The sequence below is a fragment of the Leopardus geoffroyi genome, chromosome A3, assembly GCF_018350155.1.
Source record: "Leopardus geoffroyi isolate Oge1 chromosome A3, O.geoffroyi_Oge1_pat1.0, whole genome shotgun sequence".
NCBI lineage: Eukaryota > Metazoa > Chordata > Mammalia > Carnivora > Felidae > Leopardus > Leopardus geoffroyi.
The window spans coordinates 110,033,942-110,060,009 of NC_059336.1; the positions used below are offsets into that span (position 1 = coordinate 110,033,942).

Here is a 26,068-nt window from a genome sequence, read left to right on the forward strand (position 1 = left end):
CTGGCTGGCTCAGTTGGTAGAACATGTGACTCTTGATCTCCGGATTGTAAGTTTGAGCCCACATTGGCTGTAGAGATTACATAAAAAATAAAATCTTTTTAAAAAATTGAACTATAAATTACATAAGTTTTTCATTTATGTATAAACAAAGGAATTCACGTGCCATTTAATTTTGATTTAATTTTTATGAAATAAAACCTACAAAGAGTTCTCAAAGAAATCTGAAGGTCTTCAAACTACATCTCTGTTTTGTATGATAAGCAAGAGATTCCCAAGTATTGAAAAAAATCATAAACCTAAGGTTACATGTTTCACATCACCATCATATTTAAGTACTATTTAGAAGACCATGATACTACATATATCAATCTGATTTAGTTTCATAGTTTCTTATCTGAGTTTTTTAAAGATACTTGTTTTCTGTTTTCCTAACATTTTTCTTCCTTTATCTCTCAATGAAAAGTAATGTGCAATTTAGGACATGATGTAAATCTAGGGTTTATTGATCACATATCCAAAGACACCTACAGAATGAATCTTTAGGATGGGAGGTTCCACATGGCATTTGTCTGGAGTAAGAATATTTTAGGTTGTGCCTTGACTTCTGAATGTGAAACTAGATATGATTACCATAAAGTTAAGACAGGATAATTACAAATGAAGATACTCTAACACAAAGACTTGTAGGATTTTGTTTAGATTGTCAACGGTTGTTTCATCCAAATTTTCTTCATTGTCATCCATGGTGTGCCAGACTTCAGGGAAAGGTGATGGTATCAGATGCAGAACTGGAACACCTAAAAAGAAAGAACCAACTTGTAATTAAGTGTTTATTTCCAGTGAGTAAAGAAGAGAGTACCATTCTTCAAGCACAAGTCTGAGTGGGAGCTCTGTACCATTTAAAGACAGCTGATAACCCATCATTTCCTGTGTACCTCCTTGTACCTTACCCTTTCACTCCAAAGTCACTTGGCCATTAAACAAATGTTCATTAATTCAGTAAATAATTATAAAGCACCTCCCACGTACCAGTCCCTATTCTAGGAATTGAGATTTCATCAGTGAAAAGACCAAGCCCTGCTCATACGGAGCCTACATTCCAGTAAAGAAAGAAGCAAGGAAACAAATATAAAAATAATTTTAGAAAATGATAAAGATTCTAAAGAATAATAAAACAAGATAAGGTAATAGAGAATGAGGGGCAGACAGCTGGGCCAAGAAATATGTATTTAAAGTCAGGGAAGGCTTCTTTGAGAATCTAACCTTTAACTAGAGACATGCAACAAAGGAGAAAGCAAGCTGTGCAAAGATCTGGGGATGAGCATTCCAGGCGGCACTATTCGCAAGTGCAAAGGTCCTGAGGTGGGAGTGTGCTTGGCCTGCTTGAGGAACAGCAGGAACACAATGTGGCTCGATCAGAGCAATAATCAGAGAGAAAAGCAGAAAGAGATGTTGGAGAAGAACAGAGTCAGAAAACGGAGGCCCTTGTAGGTCATGGTAAAGACTTTCGGTCTTATTCTACACGATGGCAAGCCACCAGAGCTTGAAAGCAGGGAAGAAATAAAATTTGATTTACATTTTTAAAAGATAACTCTAGCTCCTATGTAAAGTATGGGGAAGCAAAAGCAAAAGCTAGAGACCAACTGGGAGGCCGTGGCAAGAGTCCTTGAGTTGATTTAGACTTCCACCATCGACATCAAGGATATTGCTTCTCTATTAAGCAAAAAACACCAGAGTACACAGACTGTAAGAATATTGTCTTACTCTGTGAATGAGAAGGCAAGGTCAGTGGAATATGAGCTTTTATAAATATTCTAGAATGAGGGTGGAGGCTCAAGGATTTGGAATGACTTTCATGAAAAAATAGAAACCATAAGATGATTAGTAGATGATTTAATTTATCAAGAAATTAAATGTAGTGGCTCCTCATCCTTCTAGATTGTTGCAAATACACACAAAAGACAATAAATATAAAATAAGTAAAAAATGCATATATGCACACACATGTACACACACACACACACATATACACATTACCTCTTCTTAAAAATGGGATATGGTCATCCTGAATCACACCTCCATAACCGTAATTCTGGAAATACCACCTCTCCCACGAGTGATCCTTGAGCAAACCTAATTTGTGGAGTTCTTGTTCTGCAGATGATAGACAGCAGATGATTATCTGTTCTTATCTGATCAATACTCAGAATGCATAAGGACTTCGAACTCTTGGCACATGTGGTCATCGTTTTTTAAACAAATTACAGCAGTGGGCACAACTACAGCCATGACGGTAAACATCTAGGCTGAACTTGGGTGTGGACGTTCAGTAGTAGTTCAAGGAGAGAAGAGTCACACGTGGCTCTAACATTACAGGTGAGAACCTCCTTAGAGGTAGATACCAAGTAGGACAATGGAGAGGAATAGACAATGAGAAAACCAGAGGAAAATGGCGGCAGGCGGGGATGGGGGGTGGGGGTGGGATACATAGGTTTACCTGAGACTCTGTTCGAAGTTTCTCTTACAATATTCTAGATTTGGATATTGGCAAATTCTGAACTCACAGCAAAAGTATGAATGAGATGGCAGTGTTTTTCTCGCTTTCTCGCTGCTTAGAAAGAATACAATTCTATCCTGCTCCAGGAAGTCCATACAGCTCCTAAGGAATTCCTAGTCTGAAGTACTTGCCTCAAAAGCAGGCCTTCTGGCTTGGATTTTATCATAAAGATCTATCTCATCTACTTCATCTCTCCCTGAGGCCAATTGCCTTTTTTTTTTTATTGGTGTGTGTGTGTGTGTGTGTGTGTGTGTGTGTGTGTGTGTGTGTGTTATGGAGTAGGAAGGGATAGTGGAGGTATGAAGGGAAGAAGCTATTCCCCTTTTCCTTCTTCAAGCCCTATGCATCTGTCTTGAGCTATAGATATTTTGTTTCTTTGCCTGGCCTGGCTTGACCTGGTCTGGACTAGTCTACTCTCTTTTAATTGACACTAACCTGTCTCTAAAATGACTTTTGAAGGATCTTGGCTTTCTCTTGCATCCGATCTCTTACTTCCTTAGAAAATAGAGATTGTTCTAGATTTAAAGGAAAATCGTGTCTGAATAAGGCAGGAAATAAAAGATGACAAAGACAGAGATAAAAAAAAAAGAGAAAGAAAAATTAAAGAACATCTTTTGGTATCATAAAGACATAACATTCATCATTAGCCAGCATGCTTTGCTGACTGGTTTTCCCTAGACATGCATTCCATATGCTGCAAACAGGACTCTGGGAAAATAGTTTCAAACCATTGCTAGGGATGTGCAAATATTAAATGTAGCACTGTATGTTTCCATTTCCAAATGCAGTCTCATGCAGGAAAATAAAGGAGCCTACTAAAAAAGATAAATAGGAATAATAAACTAATAATCAACAAAGCGAGAAAAAAAGCCAGCAAAGTATATTACATCTTCAAATCACAAATTTAAATCATAACTTTTGAATTTTAAAATGTAGTTTGGTGTGTAGGAAGGAACTAAGTTGACTTTTAGTGACAGTGGTGCTTACCAATTGCTTCAAGTCTATCAAACCATCTGGCAGAGTTTGGGAAAAAATTGGGAAATGTTGGGTTGGGAGCTCCAATTAAATCCAATAAGACCAATAAATCCTAAGGGAGAAAATAACATTGTTTAATCACTGTCACCAAAACACCTTTCAGATCCACCAATGGGAGAAAAAAAAAAAAAAACAGTCAAAACTAACTGCACTTCAACAATTGAGAATAACCTAGAGAGCTGTCTAAGTGAACAAAAGGTTTAATAACATTGTAAACTAATTATTTTGAAGAACTTTAAAAAATCTTGCTTATGCCATATAGACAAATGGCAACGTGTAGATTGTTTGTGTCTGTAACCCCAGAAGGATATCACTCAAGATACATTAGAAAGAGAACATTTACATAACATTTTACAGATTAAAAAAGAATATTTATCTTTATTTTCAAGTAGGATTCCAAGCCTGTCTGATCATCTCTTCCATTCTAATTAGTCCTTGTATCCTTAGTCTGCAATGCTACAGCTGCGTATAGGAAAGCACTTGCGTAGTAACTATTTACTCCTCAAGGCAGCATCTTGGAAAAACTTCTTGACTACGAGCTCTGTGACCTTCTGTCTCTGGATCTCCATTTCCTTTTCCATCAAACCAGAAGCTCAGACTTGCTGGTCTTTAAAGGCGTCTCCTGACCATAAGCCTCCATCATTGCCCCAGGGTTTCTCATTTGAGCCATAAAACATCAGCAGGCTTGAAGACTCCCTGAAGACTACTTCCCACAGTAAGAACTCCTGATTTATATCAGTGAGAAAACATGTGGGTAGATACGTAGCACAGGTCCTGACCCACAGTACATAAATACTTGCAGAGTTTATGATTCTAAAGACATAAGATCTATTAACTTATGGATAATGATCAAATATATTCTTGGGGGGAAAATAGGTTTGTTTGAAATAAGAGTATGTTTACAAAGCATGATAAGCTACTAAGAGGTCCCTCCCCACCCCCCGCCCCCAGGGAAGAAAATAGTCTTCACCATCACTACGGATTCATAGATTTGGACTCATAAATAAATATGTTCTTCCTACTGATCAATCAGGTCTCTCTCCTCCTCCTCTGAACCCTTTTTAGCCACTTGGTCCAAAGGAATGAATGAGGTGCCAACCATATTCCCCTGACCCATTATAAGGTGCCAACAGATAACAGGATGGAGGCAATGCCAACATGATGTGTTAGAGCCACAGAGGACACTGAACGTGGCCAGTTGGACTCACAGGGTAAAGGTCAGTGATATGGCAAAGGACAAGGATGAATGGAAGGAGTTAGAAATAGACTTTCAGTTCACAGCACAGGGATGGATGAAAGCACAGGGAAGCAAGAAGTCTCAAGAGCAGGGGCGCCTGGGTGGCTCAGTCGGTTAAGCGTCCGACTTCAGCTCAGGTTACCATCTCACGGTCCGTGAGTTTGAGCCCCGCGTCGGGCTCTGGGCTGATGATGGCCTAGAGCCTGGAGCCTGCTTCCGATTCTGTGTCTCCTTCTCTCTCTGACCCTCCCCCGTTCATGCTCTGCCTCTCTCTGTCTCAAAAATAAACGTTAAAAAAAAAAATTAAAAAAAAAAAAAAAGAAGTCTCAAGAGCAGCATGAAGTTCCCAACTGGGGTTAGTGAGGACATAAGACCGAGTGAAGGTCAAATATGGGAAGAGAATCAGGATAGGAAGAGAATTCAAAGGTGGAGTGAGGGACTAGCAATGAGGTATGGGCTCAGAAATGGAATAAAAATGGGGCTGTGTGCTGCACTAATTACTTGATAATAAGAACAGGGTATTAAGGCAGCATCGCAAATGTTTCCATCCCCATGGCAACAATATTACACCAAAACAGCCACGTCCAACACAATGTCCCCTACACATTTGGAGTCATTATAACACTTTGAAGCCACCAAGGAAATTCTTCACTCCCATCCCTATACCATGTCTCACTCCCCCTCCAGTTCCCAAGACCCAAGCCTCCTCAGGCTTTGTAGAGAAGCTTCAAAGAAGGGATTTGCTCTCACCATCTCTATACAGAACCAGGGAATGTGCTCCCATTGGACCGAACTGAACCTGGGATGTTTCCTTAATCTAATTATTTTACATCATTTTAATTAAGCTCAGTCAAACGTAACTTCTAACCCAGAATCATTCTTTGTAGCTCTGGGATTCCTCAAAAGCCCAATGCCTGCCAAAGAATGTTCTATAATGAACGCTCTGTTCCAAGAATGCCGTGGCATTTTTAGGTCTTTAATTGGCTTTAGGTTTGGCTTCCTTTGACACAGAGCCCACAGCTGCAGCACCATGAAAATTCCCAGGACTGACCATGCCGTGCAGTTGGTTGGTGTCTTTGGCTCCAGGTGGGTGCGGTGTCGATGCCATCTTGGGAGCTAAGTGCCGAGATCCATACAGAGAATCTCGAGGAGACCAATGAAGAAAAGCCTCTTCCCCATCAAAGAAAATCAGCTGGAGTGAGAGATCTGGCTTGGAGTCTGAAACATTCTGGTAAAAAGAATAGTAAAAAGATAGCAAAAATACTGTGAGGGTTTAAAAAAATAGGATACGTTCTTATTCACTGGGCAAAAAAGACAGATATGCCATGAAGAAAAGGAAGATACCAAAGCAAGTGAGAATATGCCAAAATGCATTTTGTACCACTTTGCCTCCAAAAGTCATCCCATTCCCCGTGGTCTTCACCCGTGTAAGTCTCACTTTCTCCTACGCCCTCTGAAAAGAGAAGTCTTATATTTTTTTCTTACTCCTTAGAGAACTTAGAAACTATGAAACTGTCATGGACAGACGCAGAGACACCCACCCAGTTCCCTTCCAGAAGGATATGTTGCCCCTGCTACCAAGAGAGCTGTCCACAGGTCTTCGGCTATTAGTTCTTTTAGAGATTGCCTCAGCCATAGGGGTGTCCTATATCCAATGACTGATCTAAGCAGGTCCTGGCGGCTCTATGGGGTCACTCCACCTCCAGAGCTCCCCAAGGTTGGCTGAGCCTGTTGTTGAACCTGCATGGTGGATTGACTTCTGCCTCTGCCTAATCCCATTTCTCTCCCCTCCCTGCTGCGGGTGTTAAACCAGGGCCACTCCCTTAGGAATGACCTAAATGCTAAACTCCACGTCAGTGTGCATCCCAGGGAACGGAACCCGAAACAACTGCACCTTGTCCTTGCTGCCCACCTTAATTGAGTCTGCAACTTTTTCATTGAATCTAGGCTCAAGGATGCACCTTAGGAATACAACAGGGACACAAAGAATAATAATTACAGCCTCTCTTTTGAAAGAGTCTACACTTCAGCTGGGTTAGGAAAGATAAAACAACATGGACAACACGTGCCAAGGGTCACAAATGGAACACCAAAACTTTTGTGGGAACTGGATAGAAAGACAGGTCAGATCGCTGGGGTGTCAAGGAAGACTTTATGAGCCAGGATTCAAGCAGAACTTAGAAGGGTCAGGAAGATTCTGATCGATTTTATACCTTTCACTGTCTGCTCACACTTTTCAGATTAGTCCTTCTGGTACCTTAACCCCCACAGTCCTTCAGCCCCACTGAAATCCCTGATCTATTGAATCCTTCACTGGTTCACAGTCCTTCGCTCCCATGAAGTCCTCACTTCCCTCCATATCCACCTTAAATTCCACAGCCAATCATTCTAACCACTCCCTTGCATACATGCTCAGCTCCCTGGCCTCTCTCTGTCTTGGCCCAACTCACACGGCGAAAATATAACCTCTAGCCCAGCTCTCTGCCTACTCTGTGCCTGCACGCAGCCGGACCTCGCTGAAGAAAGATACACAACAATTTGGTCTCTGCACCTCAGTACAGCACTGGGGGACATGCTCCCGTCAGACCGAACTGAATCTGACATCTCCCTAATCTTTTATGGACGTAACTTCTCCTCTTATCTCTCTAAAGATATTTAAAACAGTGTCCCTTTAAGTTACCTCCTGCTCCTTACGCTCTATTTTCTCTTGAGTTCATTTTTCGTATTGTTCGTATTGTTCTACTCTTTCTTTCATGCGGGAGACTGTCCTCAAATGTCTGGTCGTCCTTTGTGTTCATTCATATCAGAGAATAAGGTACTAAAACACTGATCAGAGACAGATTGGTTGGCTTCAGCGCAGGGCAATCTGGTGCCCAGTTGGGTGTTTTTCACTGAGCACCTCCAGATCTTGCGTCTTTTTCATGAGGTAGTTCACACTCCCCAGAGAAGGAGCATCCGGTTTGCTCTCTGAGGGGCATAAGCTGCGTGCTGGCTTTCTCATGCTGAAAACAGGGAAAGGCTGGGGACCTCACTGCTCAATGCGCAGATTTTCACCTAATCTCCTTGACTTCCATGGGAAACTTCATTCCTATCCTCCTCTGTATCTGGTGTCCCCACATCCAGAACCCCCCCGGTTCAGTGTCTCCAGAAAAATTATCCTGTCCTCTCCTGCAAGGCTACTGGTGGCATACTCACCCATCTGCCAGAGATGGGGTGGGAATCTATATACCAACTGGTCCTTGTGCAGACTAACAAACACTCCCCTCCCCAGCCCCCGGCCTCACTATCTCCACCGATCCCTGAGCCACTCCAGGATTTTGTCAGGGAACCACTGGCTTTTCCACTTCCTCCTCGCTCTGGAGGCTGTGACTTCTCTCTACTTGGGTATGTCATTCTCCATTTACCTTCTGTCTTCATATTGTGGTTCCCATTAACACATGTTCCCTAGTTTCTTCAAAGATGGAACTTTCCTGATTGTTTTAGGGTGATTTCCTAAGATGGAAAAAAATGTCTTTATCGTCTGAAAACTAAGTTATCTTTGTATGCCAGTCATTGCAATTGTTTTAATATTGCCAACTGGTTGCAAAGTTCTAGTTCCAAATCAAACAGCATAATAACGAAACACCAGCACAGAATAAGACTGCCCGGTACCACAGACATTCTGCTCATGTCGGGGCAGAAACAAAAGCAGTTTTCATATTCTACAGGCTTGAAGGTTCAGATGCCTCCCTGAAATTTCAACAGCTGAGTGACTTCAGAGGTCAGCACAACGGCTCACTTTCTGTCCTCCAAGCGTCTGATCGTTAAGACAGGAGTAGACCGTGTAGACAGTGATCCTGAGTCCTGTGAGGCACTTTGCTCCTTTTGCTTCTTTTCAGGATTAGCAGGAAAATAACTGTGGCCTTCCATTTTTGGTAACTCAGTCTAGCACCTTGGAGCTAGGAAAATCTGGTTTGTGAGGGTCTTTCAGTCTTTCATGGTAATGTGATAAATCTAGTTACCAGTGTCAACGTAGCAGGTGAATTATCTGCAGGCTTTCCCCATCCAAGGTTGTATCAGCTAATGCCACAAGAAGAGGGTGTAAAAACCCACCCCTAACCCAAGTGGCTTAACACAACACTCATGTGTCCTCCCAGGTCTGTAGGTCAGCTGGAGGACTATTGATCTAGGCTGGTTGGAGGAGTTCTGCCTCACCATGCAGTCATGAAGGTTGGCTGGGCTCCACACGTCATATCCTCCCCCTGAGACTGGCAGGCCAGCCAGGGCGTGCCCTTATGGTGGCGGCAACGGCACGAGACAGCAAACCCAATTGTGCAAGCTCATTCCCAGCCTCTGCTGGTATCACATCCACTAGTATCCCATTGGCCAGGACAGGTCACATAACCAAGTCCGGAGTCAAGGAATGAGAACGTACCACCTGCTACAGTGGGAAGGCACAGCAGGGTTACAAGGGAAAAGACGGGAATGCATAACTGTAATCTTATTCCTGGAGGGGTGCATGCAGTTGGAACAATAATCCAGACTATTCTGCCATCCTCAACCAGGTCACATTCCACTCCCACGTACCCAATCCATGACAGCCGAAGAGCTTCCAACAACACCTTAGTACAAATTTAGTTAAAGTACCCCTGGAAAAATGAATCTGATACTCTTCATGTTTCCATCAAACGTGATCCATTTTTTTTAAATGCCCACATCACTGTTACTTCTATGAGAAAGAATAATTAAGAGAATGTGTGGAGCGCCTGGGTGGCTTGGTTGGTTAAGCATCCGACTTCAGCGCAGGTCGCGATCTCACGATTCCTGGGGTTAAGCCCCACGTCAGGTTCTGTGCTGACAGCTCAGAGCCTGGAGCCTGCTTCGGATTCTGTGTCTCCCTCTCTCCCTGCCCCTCCCCTACTCGTGCTCTGTCTCTGTCTCTGAAAAATGAATAAACTTTAAAAAAAAAAAAAGGAGAGAGAATGTGTGTGTGTGTGTGTGTGTGTGTGTGTGTCTGTGTGTGTCTGTGTGTGTCTGTGTGTGTTTTAATGAGGATGTCCACCTAACAACCCATTTGGTCCTTTCTGTTTCTGGTCACTATAAGCAGGTCTGAGCTCCAGAGAAAACACACCCACTATATAGACTGTGCCTTTCATTTAATGTCCTTAGAATGTAAACATGGAAAATTAAACTTTTATATCAGCTTCTGAACTCCCTCACCCAATTGCTGGGGAAGGGTACTAGTTAAAAGCAGGACAGAGGATGGGACAAAGACATTATAGAAGGTTCAGGAAACAAAACAAAACAAACTAAAAAAAAATAGTGAAAAGGATACTGAGAGGTTACAAACAATTCTTGCTTTCAAGTTCAGCATATCCAGCAAAAAAAAAAAAAAAAAAAAAAAAAAAAAAACCAAATATCTCTATTCCTTCCATTACAAGATAAACCTTTTACTTCTTTACTCCCATTGTAGCAAAGGCTGGCCCCTTCATAAAACTCTGAGGGAGAAAAATGCATTTGCTGCCTGCGAACAAAGTTTTTTGTTTTCACTTTGTTGTGTTTACTTGGTTATGAGTGATATCTGAACAAAATGTCTTCATCTAGGTTAGCACTTTTTCCCAATGTACCCTTCAGAACACAGAGACTGAAATAGCATCTGAGAGTCCCAGAAGTATTTTGAGCTGAGAACGTACAAAAGCTCTGCTATGCTACATAAAATTGAGCCGAGATTCACAGATAATAACAATAATGCATTTCTGCTCCAAGTTTTTCATCTTGATATGTCTGAAAAACCCACTCTCTACTTCAGAAGCACTTTTCAATCAACCCTTTCCCCCCAACTCAAGAGCCACACCTCTCAGATTAGGAGGTTGTGATGTTTCATGGCTACATGAACAAGAAGAAATAAACATAGTTCTCATACATACGCCTGTACCAACCATCCACCCTCTTCATTTTTTTGCAAAGAAATGTTGCATTTAATTTAATGTGCATGCAAAATTAAGCAATTAAGTGCCACTGAATAAATTCACTGTCATGTATCCTAGGTTTATCGTCCATGGTTGACATTTCAAATAGTATAATCTTCCAATTAATATTCATTCAACCTCATGTGTTTTTGCAACAAATTATTACAAAATGTACTGAAAGTCTACATTTCTAAATGGCCTTCTTACTCCCCCAAGGATTCTAGAATTCACTCTGCGTTTTATTCCCAGAATCTTCGAGACAGAAACAAATACCTTCAAGGAAAGGAGTTGCTTGTCTAAAGCCCGGGCAAGCTCCAACAACATCGCGCATGGCACTGCTGAGTCAGTGGCTCCCACAAACACCCTGTTGTCCCAAGGGGGAAAATACTTGGAGTCGTAGTGACAGGCGAGGACCAGGTGTCGTTTAGCGGTGGGATTGAGGGTGCTGATGATATTTGAGAAAGATCGGTACCCATAGGGTGTCTGACTCAAGAAGGTGTCTATTTCCAAGACCCAGTCGGCTTGAAGTCTTTGAATTCTCTGCATGATGTGCTGATCAAAACAAAAACCAAAATTTCAGATCTAGACAGTTTCCATTGGTTCACTGTATATATATATATATATATATATATATATATATATATATACACACACACACACACACACACACACACACACACACATAAATTTATGTGATGCCTTTCAACGTAAAAATGCAATACGTGGTTATAGAGTTAATAGCAAGGGTGATTAAAAGAAAAGCTATCCCTCTCCCTCTCCCTCTCCCTCAACCATACCCCTGCCAAGCAATCCCAATGCACTGTTGGTATTAACTGATGTTAATAGTCTGATGTATATCTTTCCACACCATCCTTATTGTTTATATATACATATACTAGCACACAAACATGTATTTGGCAAAGGGGTACACGTTTTTATAGGAATAGAATCTATACATTATTCCAACCCCTGCTGGTACTTAACAATACCATCGGGGTCATTTCTACATGTCAGGAGACAGAGACCAGTTCAGTATGTATTAAAGTCCACTTTCAATACTTCTAGGAGGCTGAGAAGGCATTTTGAGAAGTCAGATACACCGACGTCCTACAGATCTCAACTTCTACCCTAAGTTCTTTGAGAGCAAGAACTGCAAATGGTAACTCTTTTGTCCCAAGAGCCCAGCATGTGCCCCAAGTTCAGCAAATACTTCAAAATGTAATATACACTAACAAAAGATTCTGATGGTATAATGTCCCACAAGGGGATTTCTGGGGGATATCTGAGGTCCCGCCCACTTGAAGAATCAATAAACAATTCTGAACCATAGTGACACATCAAGTAGTTTTCCTCGGCACCAAAGGCGAGTTCAGACCCCACTACGAAAGGTAAACATAAAGAAGAATCTGTTTTCCTATCTCTCCTCATCACCTGGGAACTAATGAATCACACAGTGGCTGATAGGAAGCAGATGGAAAAGAAACACCACTTCCAAGACTGGCCGTGTCTTCCTTCAGAGTCTAGACTTCATGGTGTGGCAAGTTACAGGGAGGTCACTACCGTTCCACTCGCCCTTTCCTGCCTTCATTTCTCCTTCACTTCATGTTTCTCAACTAGGTTTCATTTATTTTATTTTATGTTGAAATATTGTGTACATCTTTGTAAGTGTGCCTTAAAGGATCTTTTAAAAAAGTCAGACGACAGGGGCGCCTGGGTGGCGCAGTCGGTTAAGCGTCCGACTTCAGCCAGGTCACGATCTTGCGGTCCGTGAGTTCGAGCCCCGCGTCGGGCTCTGGGCTGATGGCTCAGAGCCTGGAGCCTGTTTCTGATTCTGTGTCTCCCTCTCTCTCTGCCCCTCCCCGTTCATGCTGTGTCTCTCTCTGTCCCAAAAATAAATAAACGTTGAAAAAAAAAAAAAAAAGTCAGACGACAAACTAACCATCAACAGGACTGGCAATTTGTTGCACCATGAATATCCAGTAGGGAAGGACTGTGAGGTGACAAACATATAACTCATAATCACTGGAAAGGAATCGAGGCTTGGTTTTTGGTTGTTTTTTCCCCCACCCCCAAGGAAACACAAGATTTTCTAGCCTAGCCAACTCTTGTATGGCCTGTCATAACTAATGCGACAAGACACGTAGGCAAAGGCTTTGGAAAAACTGTGGCAGGAAGCTTCCAGGAAAATAACCAAACCAGAACGAGGACACTGATTCCCCATTCAATTCTGTAAAAGCCAAATAAACAAACGGTTCCCTGATACTCATTCCCTGCTTTCTGCAGTGACGCGGACTTTGGTCACAATGGCATGTGTACACAGTCCCTTACCTTTTGTATTACAAGTTCACAAGTTCTCTTTCCAAATAATAAAAAGAAATGTTAATAACCTTTCAAATAATTAAAAGAAATCGTCATTCATATCTCATTCACTTTGTTTTCATCCACAATTCTTAATACTGGGCTTTGCTCACAGTAGGCTATCACTAAGTATGGGCTGATTCTAACTAGTAAGTTATTCTCGATGAGAACAATAAAATTATATGATATCAAGCTTGGGGAGCTTGAATAGAGACAAATCACTGCGCATCCAAGATCGGCTTTCCACAGAATATGAAAATAAGTTATTCCCAGACTTTAGGGAAGAGAAATTTTTCCATAAAGGGGTCATCTTAAAAAAAAAAAAACAAAAAACAGGCGTATATTCCAGAACATCTGGTATCCAGATGATGAACGATTCCAAATCAATAGCAGCCCGTATGCTTACAGAAATGAACTGAGATTTAAAAATATGTATCTGTTAGCTTCATTCAGCTGAAGTCTCACACACAAACTCATTTCTCAACTACTAAATAAGTTGTGGACATAATTTCTGATATCTTATGTTGACACTAAAATCCACAAAAGCCTCAGCAAATGTCCCCAAAAGAGTCCTCTCTGAAGGAATCTTTTTTTTTTTACTCAGTGTAAATTTTTGTTTAATTATCTTAGCAACAAATTTCTTTATAAACAATCGTATTGGCTCCATATTCTCATTAGGTCACCAATATCCCTTGTTGTGCCTTTGGCTTTCAAGCTTAGTCTGCAAGTTCCCACTGCAATTCTCTAGAGTGGGCTCCCCAAACCACCGCTCTGCTCACTAGAATGCCCTGAAACCAGGTAGGGAGTGCTTCCTGAAACTAAGTAGCAAGAACCCAGGCCCGCCAGGAGTGCAAAGGGCAGTTCAGAATATAGATTGTATTTTGGACTATTCTAGATTTGTTTTTTGGACGGGGAAGGGAGAAAAAGACAGAGAGAAAGAGATGGACGGATAGAGAGAGAGAGAGATGAACACAGAGATAGACGGACATTGAGTAGAGCCAAAAAGAAAAGGATACAAAGATAAAGGTGGAGGCGAGGAGAGAGAGTGAGAGAGGAAGAGAAAGTCAGACATAAATATGACATTCTACTTCCAGGAGGGAAGGCCCCAGGCATTGTAGGTTAACATTAGTGAATGATCCTGGGTCTAATTTAATTTCACTTAAATTCTTATTTCCAGATTCCAAGAAACAATAACATTAGCAGCCCAGGTTTGTTTGGAGGAAGCAGATTCTACAATGTTTGTCCCAAGTCTACAAACATGTCATTCTCAGGATGCTGATTCCTGACACGGGGGACGTCAGGTACCTCCTCCTTCTTAGACATGTTGGTCTCCCAGGCTCCCTGCTGAGTGCTCTCCACACGGGGCCCTCCACTCAGGGACAGCCCCACCTTGGGCTGAAGAAGGCCAGCTGCCACTTCTCACGTGTACTGTGCATCTACAGGGAATTTTAACCCCACAGTTTGTAGCTTGCCTCTTTTAGACAAAGTTTCTGGCTTGCTCCTTACGAAGATTTCATCATCCTGATTTTTTAGTTATTTTTTTTATTCCTATCTCAGATAGAAATTACCAAAAAACCCCAAAATTTCATGCCTTCAAATTATTTATTCTACAAATAAATTATCTCCTAAAAAAATAAAACTTCTAAAACTCCAATAGGCGTCTTTAGGCTCCGTGATGAGAGGCAGTAAAAATGGAGACTCTGGGACATCGTTCTCATATTATTCTCTGAAAAAGAATCCATTGCAATGCACATCTTTATCGTCAACTGCACAGGTCAGTTCAATAACCAACTTTATACCAAGTCCACGTATCTTTAGATTTGAGGGTCTTCTCTAGCTACAACCCTGAAACGCCATAAATTATAAAACATGGAATCCAATGCTCCAAAAGGCCTCAGGAAAAAAGCAGATTTTCCACCATTCTTGTTTGGATTTAGTTCTGAGTGACAGGTCAAACTGAGTGCATTAGTGTGTAATTCCCTCATCAGAACCCAAGTGTCATCTACCTCATCTTTTTTTTTTTTAAGTTCATTTATTTTGAGAGAGAGAACTCGAGTGGAGAAGGGGCAGAGAGGAAGAGAGAGAGAATCCCAAGGAGGCTCTTCAGGTCAGCACGGAGTCCAATGTTGGGCATCGGGGCTAGGAGCTAGGATATCATGCCCTGATCTGAAGTCGGATGCTTAACCAACTGAGATGCCCAGGCACCCCTACCTCAGTTTTTTAAGTTTATTTTGAGAGAGAGAGAGAGAGAGAGAGAGAGAATCCCAAGCAGCACAGCTCTGCAGAGCCCAACACGGGCTCGAGCCCACAAACTATGAGATCATAAACTGAGCTGAAGTCAGACTCTTAACCGACTGAGCCACCCAAGTGTCCCCACCTCATCATCTAAAGTAGAAACCCCTCTCTTTCCACAGCTTAGATAGCAATCCTGGTGATTTTCAGGACACCTGGGTAGCTCAGTAGGTTAAGCTTCCAATTCTTGATTTCGGCTCAGGTTATGATCTCATGATTTGTGAGATCGAGCCCCATGTCAGGCTCTGCGCGGACAGCATGGAACCTGCATGGGATTCTCTCTCTCTCCCTCTCTCTCTCTCTCTGTCTGCCCCTCCCTGGCTTGTACTTGCTCTCTCTCAAAATAAATAAAAAATAAACTTAAGAAAAAAAGAAAATACTTGGGAGATGAAGTCCAGGAATATCATTGAAATGAGAGATATGTATCTCACTCTCCAACTTAGGCAAGAGAAGAGCCAGAGCTGGAGACGTTTATGAGCACACACTGGTTCCCCCCAGCCACCGCTTTTCAGTGATAGGATTGTGAAGTCAAGCTGATTTGGGTCCAAATTCTGGTCTCATCACTATTACGTGTATAACCTTGAACCAGTTAACTCATATACCTAAACCTCAGGCCTTTTGATCTGTAGCACTAGGATAATAATAGTACCCACACGACAGCATGGTTGTGAGGACTGAATGCAAAAGTCCATGCGAAGAACTCCATAAAGTACCTGACTTCAAAAAACAGTGCTCCATGAAAGTCAGCCATCATCATTATTATACCTCGCCCCGCCTAAAGGTTAGAAAGAACTAAGGCACTCTTTGGGTCTCCACCATCTAATTCCTTAGGAGAAACAGGTGCTTGGTTGGAAGACAGGTGCCTAATGGGGCAGCAGACAATGGCTATCTGGGTTGGATGTCAGAGGCAGAGTCATATACTGGGTACAAGGGATGAGCCCAAGGCTGTGTTGCTGGACCTTGCAGGTGTCACTCTATCACAGAAGGGGGGTGCCAAGGTCTTTTGCCTGGAGAGTTAGGCAGATGGAGTACTCTCAGAGGAGGATTTGAGGGGTCAGTCTCTCCCCATTCTTTCCTGAGCTGCCCCTTGAAATGGGGCTATTTTGAAAAACATTCATTCAGAGGTGGGATATCAGATTACTTAGGAAGACTGGCACTAAGGAGGCAGAGACACAAGGTCTAGCCCAGCTATGGTATAATTTACCCTCTATAGCAGTGTCTTTCAAACTGCAGTGGTAAAATCAGTGAATCTCGAAATCAGTTTACTGGGTCATGACCAGTATTAAAAAAAAAAATACAGAACAAACTAGTAAAGTAGAATTAACAATAATCACAGAGCAAATCACAGGTAATGCAGGTAATAAGAGTGCAGGTTTTTTTTTCATGAAACTTTGGTGTCAGTTAAATCTATTTTTATATTTGTGTGCACAAAATGTAAGTTTTTTTAACTTTGCTATTTTTTTTTTTAACATGGATCAGAATCAGAAGTTTGAGAAACACTGCACTAGAGAAAGTAGCTTATAACTGATCTTGACTTGCCCTCCAGGGAGAATACAATTTTCCAAGAGGAATGAAGGCCTCATAGGACAGTAAACCCACTCTTGGCCAGAAACTGTCAGTTAAGGACTGCTTAGGGCTAGTGACGTTGGGTGGTTAGGGTCCAAGAAAACGTGCTGGGGTGCCCGGGGGTGTATTATAGAAATGACCAAGAGTTGAATACTTAGTACCCTATCTCATGTTGTACCCCAACAGAGATTTCACACCTAAATTGATTTAGATGAACATGTATCACTCAGTTCAGAACAGACATTTACTCTCAGTTGTTTGGTTTTTTGAGTTGCTTATTTTGGTGGATGCTATGATGAGATGACAGATCTGACTATCAGACAACTCAGAACTTGGGACATAATATTATCTCCCACAGGCAAGCAAAGTGTTCAGCAACCTCCAGATTTGTGTGCTGCGTCCTCACCTGGCGAGCTGCATAGCTTCCAGGGGATCCCGGGTATCGCTCTATCAGCAACGGTCGTAAGTCATTTTGCCACATTGCTGAAATACTGGTGCCTTCTGCAACTTGTCGAAGAGACGATGAATTCAAAATGGCTGGTTGGTGATAATTCTGAGGATTAAATAACATCATTTAACTGGCTATCATTTCATAACACGGTCAGGACTTATCCTGAGACATTTGCAATAGAAAACTATTTTTTTTTTGAATCTCAAACTAAAGAGATAGGTCTTATGCCATAAAGTAAGTTAAACTACTCAACTTTTAAATTGGCCCATTAGATCTAGAAAGTTAAACTAACTGTTTTGGCAGCTTATTTTAAAAAGAAAATGGGGGCACCTGGGTGGCTCAGTCAGTTAAGCATCCAACTCTTGGCTTCAGTTCAGGTCATGATCTCACACCTCGTGGGTTTGAGCCCCACATTGGGCTCCACGCTGACAGTGCAGAGCCTGCTTGGGATTCGCTCTCTCTCCCTCTCTCTGCCCTTCCCCCTCCCCCCCATTCTCTCAAAATAAATAAATAAACTTAAAAAAGAAGAAAACCTAAAATTACATATGTACTTCTCATTATATATTTTCGTTGTAGAGCTCTAAACTAGATGATCATTGAAATTCCTTTCAGCCAGAGCTTGATGATTCTATAACCTGCTAAATAGTACACTTTTTATCTTCCCTTAAAATTATTTTAAAATTCTATTAACACTCACATTCATAGGAACATTTACATATTAGCTGAATTAACCTTAAAGAGCTAAATAAACCTAAAAATTAAATTTGCTTTTTTTTATGTATATACATATATTTTTTGAGAGAAAGAGAGACAGAGAGAGAGGGTGTACACACACACACACACACACACACACACACACACACACTCAATGTGAAAGCAGAGGAGGGGCAGAGGGAGAGGGAGAATCCCAACCAGACTCTGTGCTGGCAGCACAGAGCCCAATGCAGGGCTCCATCCCACAACCCTGGAATCATGACCTGAGCCAAAATCAAGAGTTGATCGCTCAACCAACTGAGGCACACAGGTGCCCCTCACATTTGTACTTCAGATATAACCTTACACACACTGTATTTTCTTGTGACACTAGTAATGATGAATCATCGATTCATTGCGTGTTTATCAGGCACTCAGTAATGGAATGTGTTACTCCTCCCCTAGGTAAGTGAGTGATTGATCAGCTGATTTCTGCCCTAAGGGGAATGATGAAGGTCATATAGGATATTAAGTTCTTCGGAATGCAAAACAGAAACTGAAGGAGCCTTTTCTTCTTCGCAGTTTTTTCCGGCACCAGTGTTGGTTAAATATGTCTCAGTAATCACATAGGTATTTCCTCTCCAAGTGGCTGGTGAGAAACTCTGGAATTAAAGAATGCTAATTGCCAATTACTTATACTCATCTACACTTTGCTATGTCTCAACATTACTCTCCAGTGTGATCATGCAGAGAACATGGGCTGTGGGTTCAGACAGACCCTCTCAACTCAGCCCCCCACCACTCATGAGGTGTGATTCTGGTGAGTTACTTAACCTCATTAAGGCTCAATTTCCTCATCTGTAAAGTGGAGGTAATAACACCTATATAATTACGTGAGCTAACATATATAAGCCACCATAGTAAACATTCAATAAGTTTTCATTCTATTACCTTCTATCATACATGAAAGAGGTATAGAATTTAGAGCTGGAAAGACACTTGGAGATGATCTAGTCCAACCTCCTGAATTTATGTCAGTGGAAACTGAGTTTTTCTTAGAGAGCAGATGATTTTCCCAAGGTCATAGGAGAGCTCCAGGTAAGTCCATGAAAAGATCCGGGTTCCATGGATTCCCCCTCCCATGCCCTTCTGCTCTGCCTCCCTGCCTCATCTATGAACCTCCAGTTACTCCCAAATGTGGATGCTGTGCCCAAACATCTTAAGGTTTATCTTTGTTTACTGATAATACATTTTTAAATATACGTCATAAATTTGTCACCTCAGCCTTTCAATTCCCTGGTACGTTCAGGATCTCAGTCCTTATGTTAACTCTCAGCACTTTGAAGTAGAAAGCTGAAGCTAACAGACAAAACAGAAATGTGAAAAGGGCAAAGAAGAACCCGGAGGCAAGAAGTGGGATGGTTTCTATGGTTAATTACTACTTGACCAGGCCAACAGGGGCCTGTCTGGTCTCTCCTGCTGCCTCACCACCCCCAGGCAGGGCCACTCGCCCCCAGGGCACCATGCTTCAGTCACCCTGGCCTCCATCCAGGTCCTGGGACCATCCAGGTCCCAAAGCAGTGTGAGACTCTGACCTGTTGAGGCTTTTGCCTCTGCGGTGATTTCTGGCTTCCAGGCTCTTCCCTCTCTCTTCACTTAACTCAGGTTATAATTTGGAGACCCCTTTCTTGTGTGTTTACTTGTTTTAACATCTGATTTCATATTGGATATCAGCTCCATGAGGGCGGGAACTATCTTTACTTTCTAGTCTTCCCAGGGCCACATAGTGCCCTGGGCATATTGAGTACTCGAGAAATACTGGGTGAACTCATCAAATAAGGAATTGACAGAGGAACTACCTCTCTCAAATTGTCTCCACTAAGACGATGCTTATAGAATGATAAAGTAAAATGGGCATTATACATATCAAGTCAGTTAAATGTACAAGCAATCATAAAAACAGGAAAACAAGAAGCTACCTACTGCAAAGGGCCAGGAAGTGCTATGATTCAAGTTTTGTGGTCTTTGCTCTTTTTACATTTCTAACAGTCAATGCTTGTGATGCTTTAGAGTTGGTTTGGCCCGGGGCAGTCTCTGCGATAACCAAGAACTGTTGTGTCGGGAAGGCTGTCTGACCAGTGACTCCTTTTCTGTTTAGTGTCCATTACTCTATCCCAGAGCCTACCTGGTCACCGTGGACAAGGTCCTTCACTGCATGTCCACAGCGGGAGGAAATCAAGCTCATGTTAAAATGGGCAGTTTATGGAGACTCTAGAGAGTTCTTAAGAGATTTGAGGAAAAGCAGGAACAAAATAAATAACCCTCCAGCATCACTAGCTGTAGCAGATATCCTACATGAAATATAGTTGAGAAACAGCACCAAAAAATGCTTAAGCCTTCCTCTCAGAACCCAATAAACATAAAAATCTCTGCAGAGATCAGAGGAAGGAAAGAGAGGAGAAACCTGGACAGAAAGTGTGGGCTGGACATGAGGAAAGTAAATGAGGCAAAAACAGTGTTGAGCCTAGTGCTAAATGCAAACCCCCAATTAGTCTAGGATTATTTCAGTTAAAAGGCACATCGACAAGTTTTCTTTAGTATAGGCATTCTCAGAGGAATGAGTCTCTATTACAGCCCCTGCTTTGTCTTTTCAGCCAGGCAGAAAGGACAATAAGTCTGCTTTGGGTGACAAGAATCTTTCAGCTAAAAAAGTGTGAACCAGATATCCTGAAACATCTCCTCTAGGCTAATCACATGATGCTAGGCCAAAGAGGGTTTTAATTACATAATTTGTAGCGCTGGCCCAGCTTGCAGGGGGATCTGAGGTCCCAAGCCATTGAATTAAAGAGAGATCATTACAGAAGCCCAGTGATTTCAATTCTAGTTCCCATCCCATATGAGTGTCTCCCAGACAGCACTCAGGTTAACTCCTGTGTCTACCAGTAAATTCAACCCAGCCAGCATTTACAGACACCCTTCCAGTGTGTCCGAAGCCCCTGGCATGACAAATGCAGTTGTGGAGAAGTTGAGAACCGAATAAGGTTAAGTTCTGCCTTCTTTGAATGCAATGAGCCCTCTAGCTAAAAGAAAAGCAATGTAGGCTTTGAAACGACAATTCAGAGTCAAATCCCAGGACCCTGGCTTACTAGCGGTGACAAGGAAAGGCTTACCTATCTGTAAGGATGTCAGAGTACTCACCTATCAGGTGGTAGAAACTAAAAAATGGCATATTTTGTCTTTCTTCCCCTACCAGCACCCAGCCTATCACTGACCGCCCTGTGCCCTGACTTGGAGTCTCCACTGTTGCTTCCCTAAGAATCATGGCGGGTAGATGGGAGAATGGCTAAGAGCTTTTAAAACCATGGAAGAGGGGAACCCTAAACACTCAGAATATGTGTGACTCCAGAAGCAAAAGTGTGAAGGGCTGAAGACAGCAGTAGCAGCTTGCCAGAGATGACCATGGAGGAGAACCCCTAGGTGAGGCCAACCCTCCTGTATGTCTGGCCTTGCTTCAAAAACTCTGCCCCTCCACATCCAATATAACTTGAAACTTTCTACGTCACCCTTGTTATAATAAAGGAAGATTCTACCAATACACGGAGTCCCAACTTTATGATAGAGAAAGTTTGGAAACAACCTAAATGTCCAACAATAAAAGGATAGGCAAATTATGGAATGCTGATGATTTTGCAATTATCAAGTGATGCTTTCAATGGGTTTTATCGGTTCAAGGTAACACTCATACTTTTAAGCGACATACTAAAATATAAAACCATATATGGAGCATAATCCCTAGTAAGAAATAAGTAGTCACATGTGTTATTTTAAAAATAAATATGGGGCGCCTGGGTGGCGCAGTCGGTTAGGCGTCCGACTTCAGCCAGGTCACGATCTCGCGGTCCGTGAGTTCGAGCCCCGCCTCAGGCTCTGGGCTGATGGCTCAGAGCCTGGAGCCTGTTTCCGATTCTGTGTCTCCCTCTCTCTCTGCCCCTCCCCCGTTCATGCTCTGTCTCTCTCTGTCCCAAAAATAAATAAACGTTGAAAAATAAATAAATAAATAGTGTTTATTGAGCATTTACCACATGGCAGCACTGTGCTAAGTGCTTTAGATGGCTAGCTCAATTCTCACAAAAACCTACAAGACTGATATAATTGTTGTCTATTTCTATAAATAAAAATACACACATATATACATGTGTATGTGTGTACATATAAATATGATATATATCTATAGAAGGAAAGAGGGAAGGAGAAACAGGAGGTAGGGGAGAATGAGAGAGAGAGAGAGAGAGAGAGAGAGACACTAGGAATCAAAACATCAAAACGGTTAACAGCAATCATCTCCAAATGTGGGATTATGGTCACAACAGTTTTCTTTTTAGTATACTTTTCTGTATTTTCCTGGTTTTCTAAAATGAGCACATGTTAACTTTATAATGGGGAGACTTCAATAGAAGCCATACTTTTTAACTAACAGCTTCCTTTAAAAAAAAAAAAAAATGCAACTTTCCTAACAGCCATTCATCTTCCACACCTAAGGGAGGACTGATTTAACAAGATTCCTTTTAACAGTCAGTTGACAAAGTTGTACCAAAGGAATGGGTCTGTACCAAAGAAATAGGATTGGGGATCAAGGATGGGACAGGATTCCAGAGAAGTAGTTTTGGAATAAGGCCCAAGCCCCAGATAATTAACCTTTAAGCTCCACGAGGGAGATCCGGAAAGGGGCTAAATAGGGAGAGAAGGTTCAGAAGGAAACAATCTATTCTGGAATTCCATTTAGGATCCACTCTGACCCAGGAAAAGAGAAATAAGCTCTTCCTCTGGTCCCCCCAACCCTCCCACCAGCCCCACCGTTCTTCACTCCCTGGACACTGTTCCCTGTACCCTCAGCCAGGACTCATCTACCTTGGAGAAGAGAGTGGAAGAGGAAAGATGAAGGCTCTTCAGTTCGCTGGTGTAGCCATAGTCAAGTGTCCTCACCTATAAATTGGGGATGAAACTTCTCTCCTCCCAGGGGCACTGTGAGGTTCAAGTGAGATGGTTATACATGAGCGTCCCGGAACCCAGATGCCAATGCCTCTAAATATACACCTGTGGGCCCACCTGAGAATCTAACCATTTATACTACTGCCTCTATGGGAAAATGTTTGCAGGTTTCAAACAACCCAATCACAGTCCCCCGAACTCAACCACCAAGTAGGGTTGAACTGTTTTATATAGTAGATGCCACTGAAAGAGACACGCCTTTACTTCAAAGCAAAGGAAACAGATTTCAGAATCAATGTTTTCTTTACTGTACCTCACCTTTTGGCAGACCAGTGTACCAAGGGCACACCCCAGTGATTAAAATAGTTAAATGCCATATATAGCAGGAAGGCATGTGTTTTAATATGGACCAACTCACTTCTTCCCAGGCCACAAGCTGTACTGGACATCTGAAGGACTTTATGTAGGCCTACCGAGTAAGGGAAGAAGGAACCAGAAACTGAGAACCATCATGGTTAATCTTGTCATTTGCTCACACCACTTGAATGTACTCTTTTTTTTTTTTTTAGTGTTTATTTATATTTTTGAGAGAGAGAGACAGAGTGTAAGCAGGGGAGGGGCAGAGAGAGAGGGAGACACAGAATCTGAAGCAGGCTTCAGGCTCTGAACTGTCAGCACAGAGCCCCATGCGGGGCTCGAACTCATGAGCGGTGAGATCATGACCTGAGCCGAAGTCAGACGCTTAACTAACTGAGCCACCCAGGCCCTTGCTTACATCATTTGAAAGCATCCGGTTTCCTAGTAGAACAGTATTTAGAAGCTTCTTAAAATAAACATAAAAGGGATTTACCCTTTCAAAGACTTTTCTCAAAAAGTTAGTCTCGTTAGTTTTAAACACGTCCAGAATCCAACACCTTCTCCCCCCTAGAAATACACCCTGCCTACAAATGATGCCTAAAGAACAGCTCATTCAAATACTCCCTATCTCACTTACTCACCCATTCAGATGTATCAGAAAAACACAGTTGGTGTGGCTCCACATTCCGGTTATTAACGCCCCCTTCCCAATTTCTGATCAGGAAGGTACCCAGGATGAAGTGAAGAAGGAAAGGATTTAAGTGTGTAATTCAATGTCCCTTAAGGGACCTTACTCCTTCTGAACGCCCACAGAAATTTTTTCTTATAATGCAGTTATTCTTGAGTTTGCCTTCCCACATCCTCACCAGGTTCCCTGTGGCTGGTGGTCTCCACGTGTAGGTCGGGGCACATTGTGGGGTCTGAACCGTGAAGCTAAGTAAGCATAACCCAGAGAACTCAAGCAGGCTATTCATATGCACATGCACGCGGCGGGGTGCGAGTCCACGGGTGACCACACAGGGCCCGTGCAGTCGCCAGTGTGCCCTGTATTCCCAACGTGCCAGCAAATACAAGCATACTGTAAGCATTTAAAAGTTCTGCTCAGCAACACGGTCAAGGTTTATAACCCTGGACTGCTTTTTCTTACTATTTTTAAGGGCATTTTACTCCGATATCGTTAACATATGCATAATTCCCTAGCAATTTCATGATTTCAAAACTGTTACACAAGAAAAGGAAATAATTTTGAACCTGTTTACTGCACGCAGAGGAAGCTTGCCTCCTAAGTTCCTTATATGAATTTCCACCTACAACCAGATACATTGCTCTGACAATTGCATTGACTCTCTTAAGGGGAAAAAAATTTTTTTTTAAGTGAAGCTGGTCTCCAGTTAGAGCCGCTCCGCTTAAAAAACCTAAAACAAACGGTAACACGCGTCTGTCTCGAGACTGCACGGAAAATCCAGCGTCCCAAGGGCGTCCGCGGCTGCAGCGGTGGGGGAGCAGCAGGCACACCCCCAGGCGCGCCGGGCACCCCCGCGCCAGCCGAGCGCCGCGACCGCTGGCCTCCCGGGTCCCGAGTGGGCGGCGGCGAGGCGATGCGCCCTCACCTCTCCGCTCGGCCGCCGCCGGCTAGACACACTTCCTGTGCCTATCACTACCCGCATCAGACCGCAGCCGAGGGGAGGCTGGTGACATCACCCAGCTCCCGAGGCTTCTCCAAAGCAGTCCCGAGGCCAGCGAGGCACCCCGACGAGGACGCAGAGCTCCGATTCCTCCGAGTGCCCGTTGCGGGCACGGCTGCCTGGGCCGCGGACGGCGACTCCGCCTGCCTCCCCACCCCCCCCTTGCGAAAGTGTGGTCGCCCGGTCCCCGGTCCCTGCGCGCGCGGCACGAGCCGCCCAGGTGCAGTCGCGCAGCGGCAGCCGCTCACCTTCTCCTGGGTCCAGTCTGCGGCGCCTCGGCTGACCCCCCGGGCAGCCAGGGGCAGGGCAGCCGCCAGCAGCAGCAGGTGGAGGGTGCCCACGGCGCGCCGGTCCCCGCAGCCTGCCATCTCTGAGGCTGTCTAGGCGCCGGCTCCCTGGGCCACCGGCGGTCACGAGCCCGGGAACGCGCGTCCTTCGCCGTCCCCCTTCTCCACCCTTGGGTCGACTGCGCCCGCCTCCCCATCGCCTCCCTGCCGCCTCCCCACTGCGCTGCGCAGGCCGGAGACGCAGCTCTCCTCCCCCCACCCCCAACCCCCGACCTTAGCAACCCGGGGGCTGGGCTGTCCTGGGAGGCGAAAGCTTCCGAAACAAGGGAAGGGAGCCGGCCACTTCCTTGTCTTGGAGAGGAAGGAAGAAAGGAAGAGACAGGGAAGAGGCGTTTTTATGATCTCCAGTGCCATAACTGGGAATAGAAAGGGGAGGGACAGTTCATCACACCCTATGAGGTTATGGAGTGTTTTCCCACAGCTCTGCAGGAAGGGATGGACAGGGAATCCACATTTACTGTACCAGGCACTGTCCTAGGTGCCTGGCTCTTCCCATGTCCCCTTATGTGATCTTCATAACCAACGAGGTGGGTATTAACCCCACTTTACAGAT

At 43.3% G+C, this 26,068-nt stretch overlaps 1 protein-coding gene across 3 annotated transcripts; it reads right to left on the reverse strand.

The window, feature by feature from the left end:
- Window positions 1–482: 482 nt before the first annotated feature.
- On the reverse strand, window positions 483–25,798 carry QPCT (glutaminyl-peptide cyclotransferase). 3 transcript variants are annotated; one of them, XM_045447119.1, is made up of 7 exons: window positions 25,417–25,798; window positions 17,400–17,546; window positions 11,051–11,329; window positions 5,881–6,057; window positions 3,545–3,644; window positions 2,038–2,154; window positions 483–797 (listed from the first exon to the last, which is right to left on the reverse strand). In XM_045447119.1, the coding sequence occupies exons 1-7, from the start codon at window positions 25,534–25,536 to the stop codon at window positions 652–654; spliced, it is 1,086 nt and encodes a 361-aa protein (XP_045303075.1). In that variant the 5' UTR covers window positions 25,537–25,798; the 3' UTR covers window positions 483–651. The 3 variants fall into 3 exon arrangements, with proteins under 3 accessions (XP_045303075.1, XP_045303077.1, XP_045303076.1); XM_045447120.1 differs by lacking the exon at window positions 483–797 and adding an exon at window positions 2,993–3,072 and having other exon boundaries at window positions 2,046–2,154; window positions 25,417–25,669; XM_045447121.1 differs by lacking the exon at window positions 11,051–11,329 and having other exon boundaries at window positions 25,417–25,678.
- Window positions 25,799–26,068: the final 270 nt, after the last annotated feature.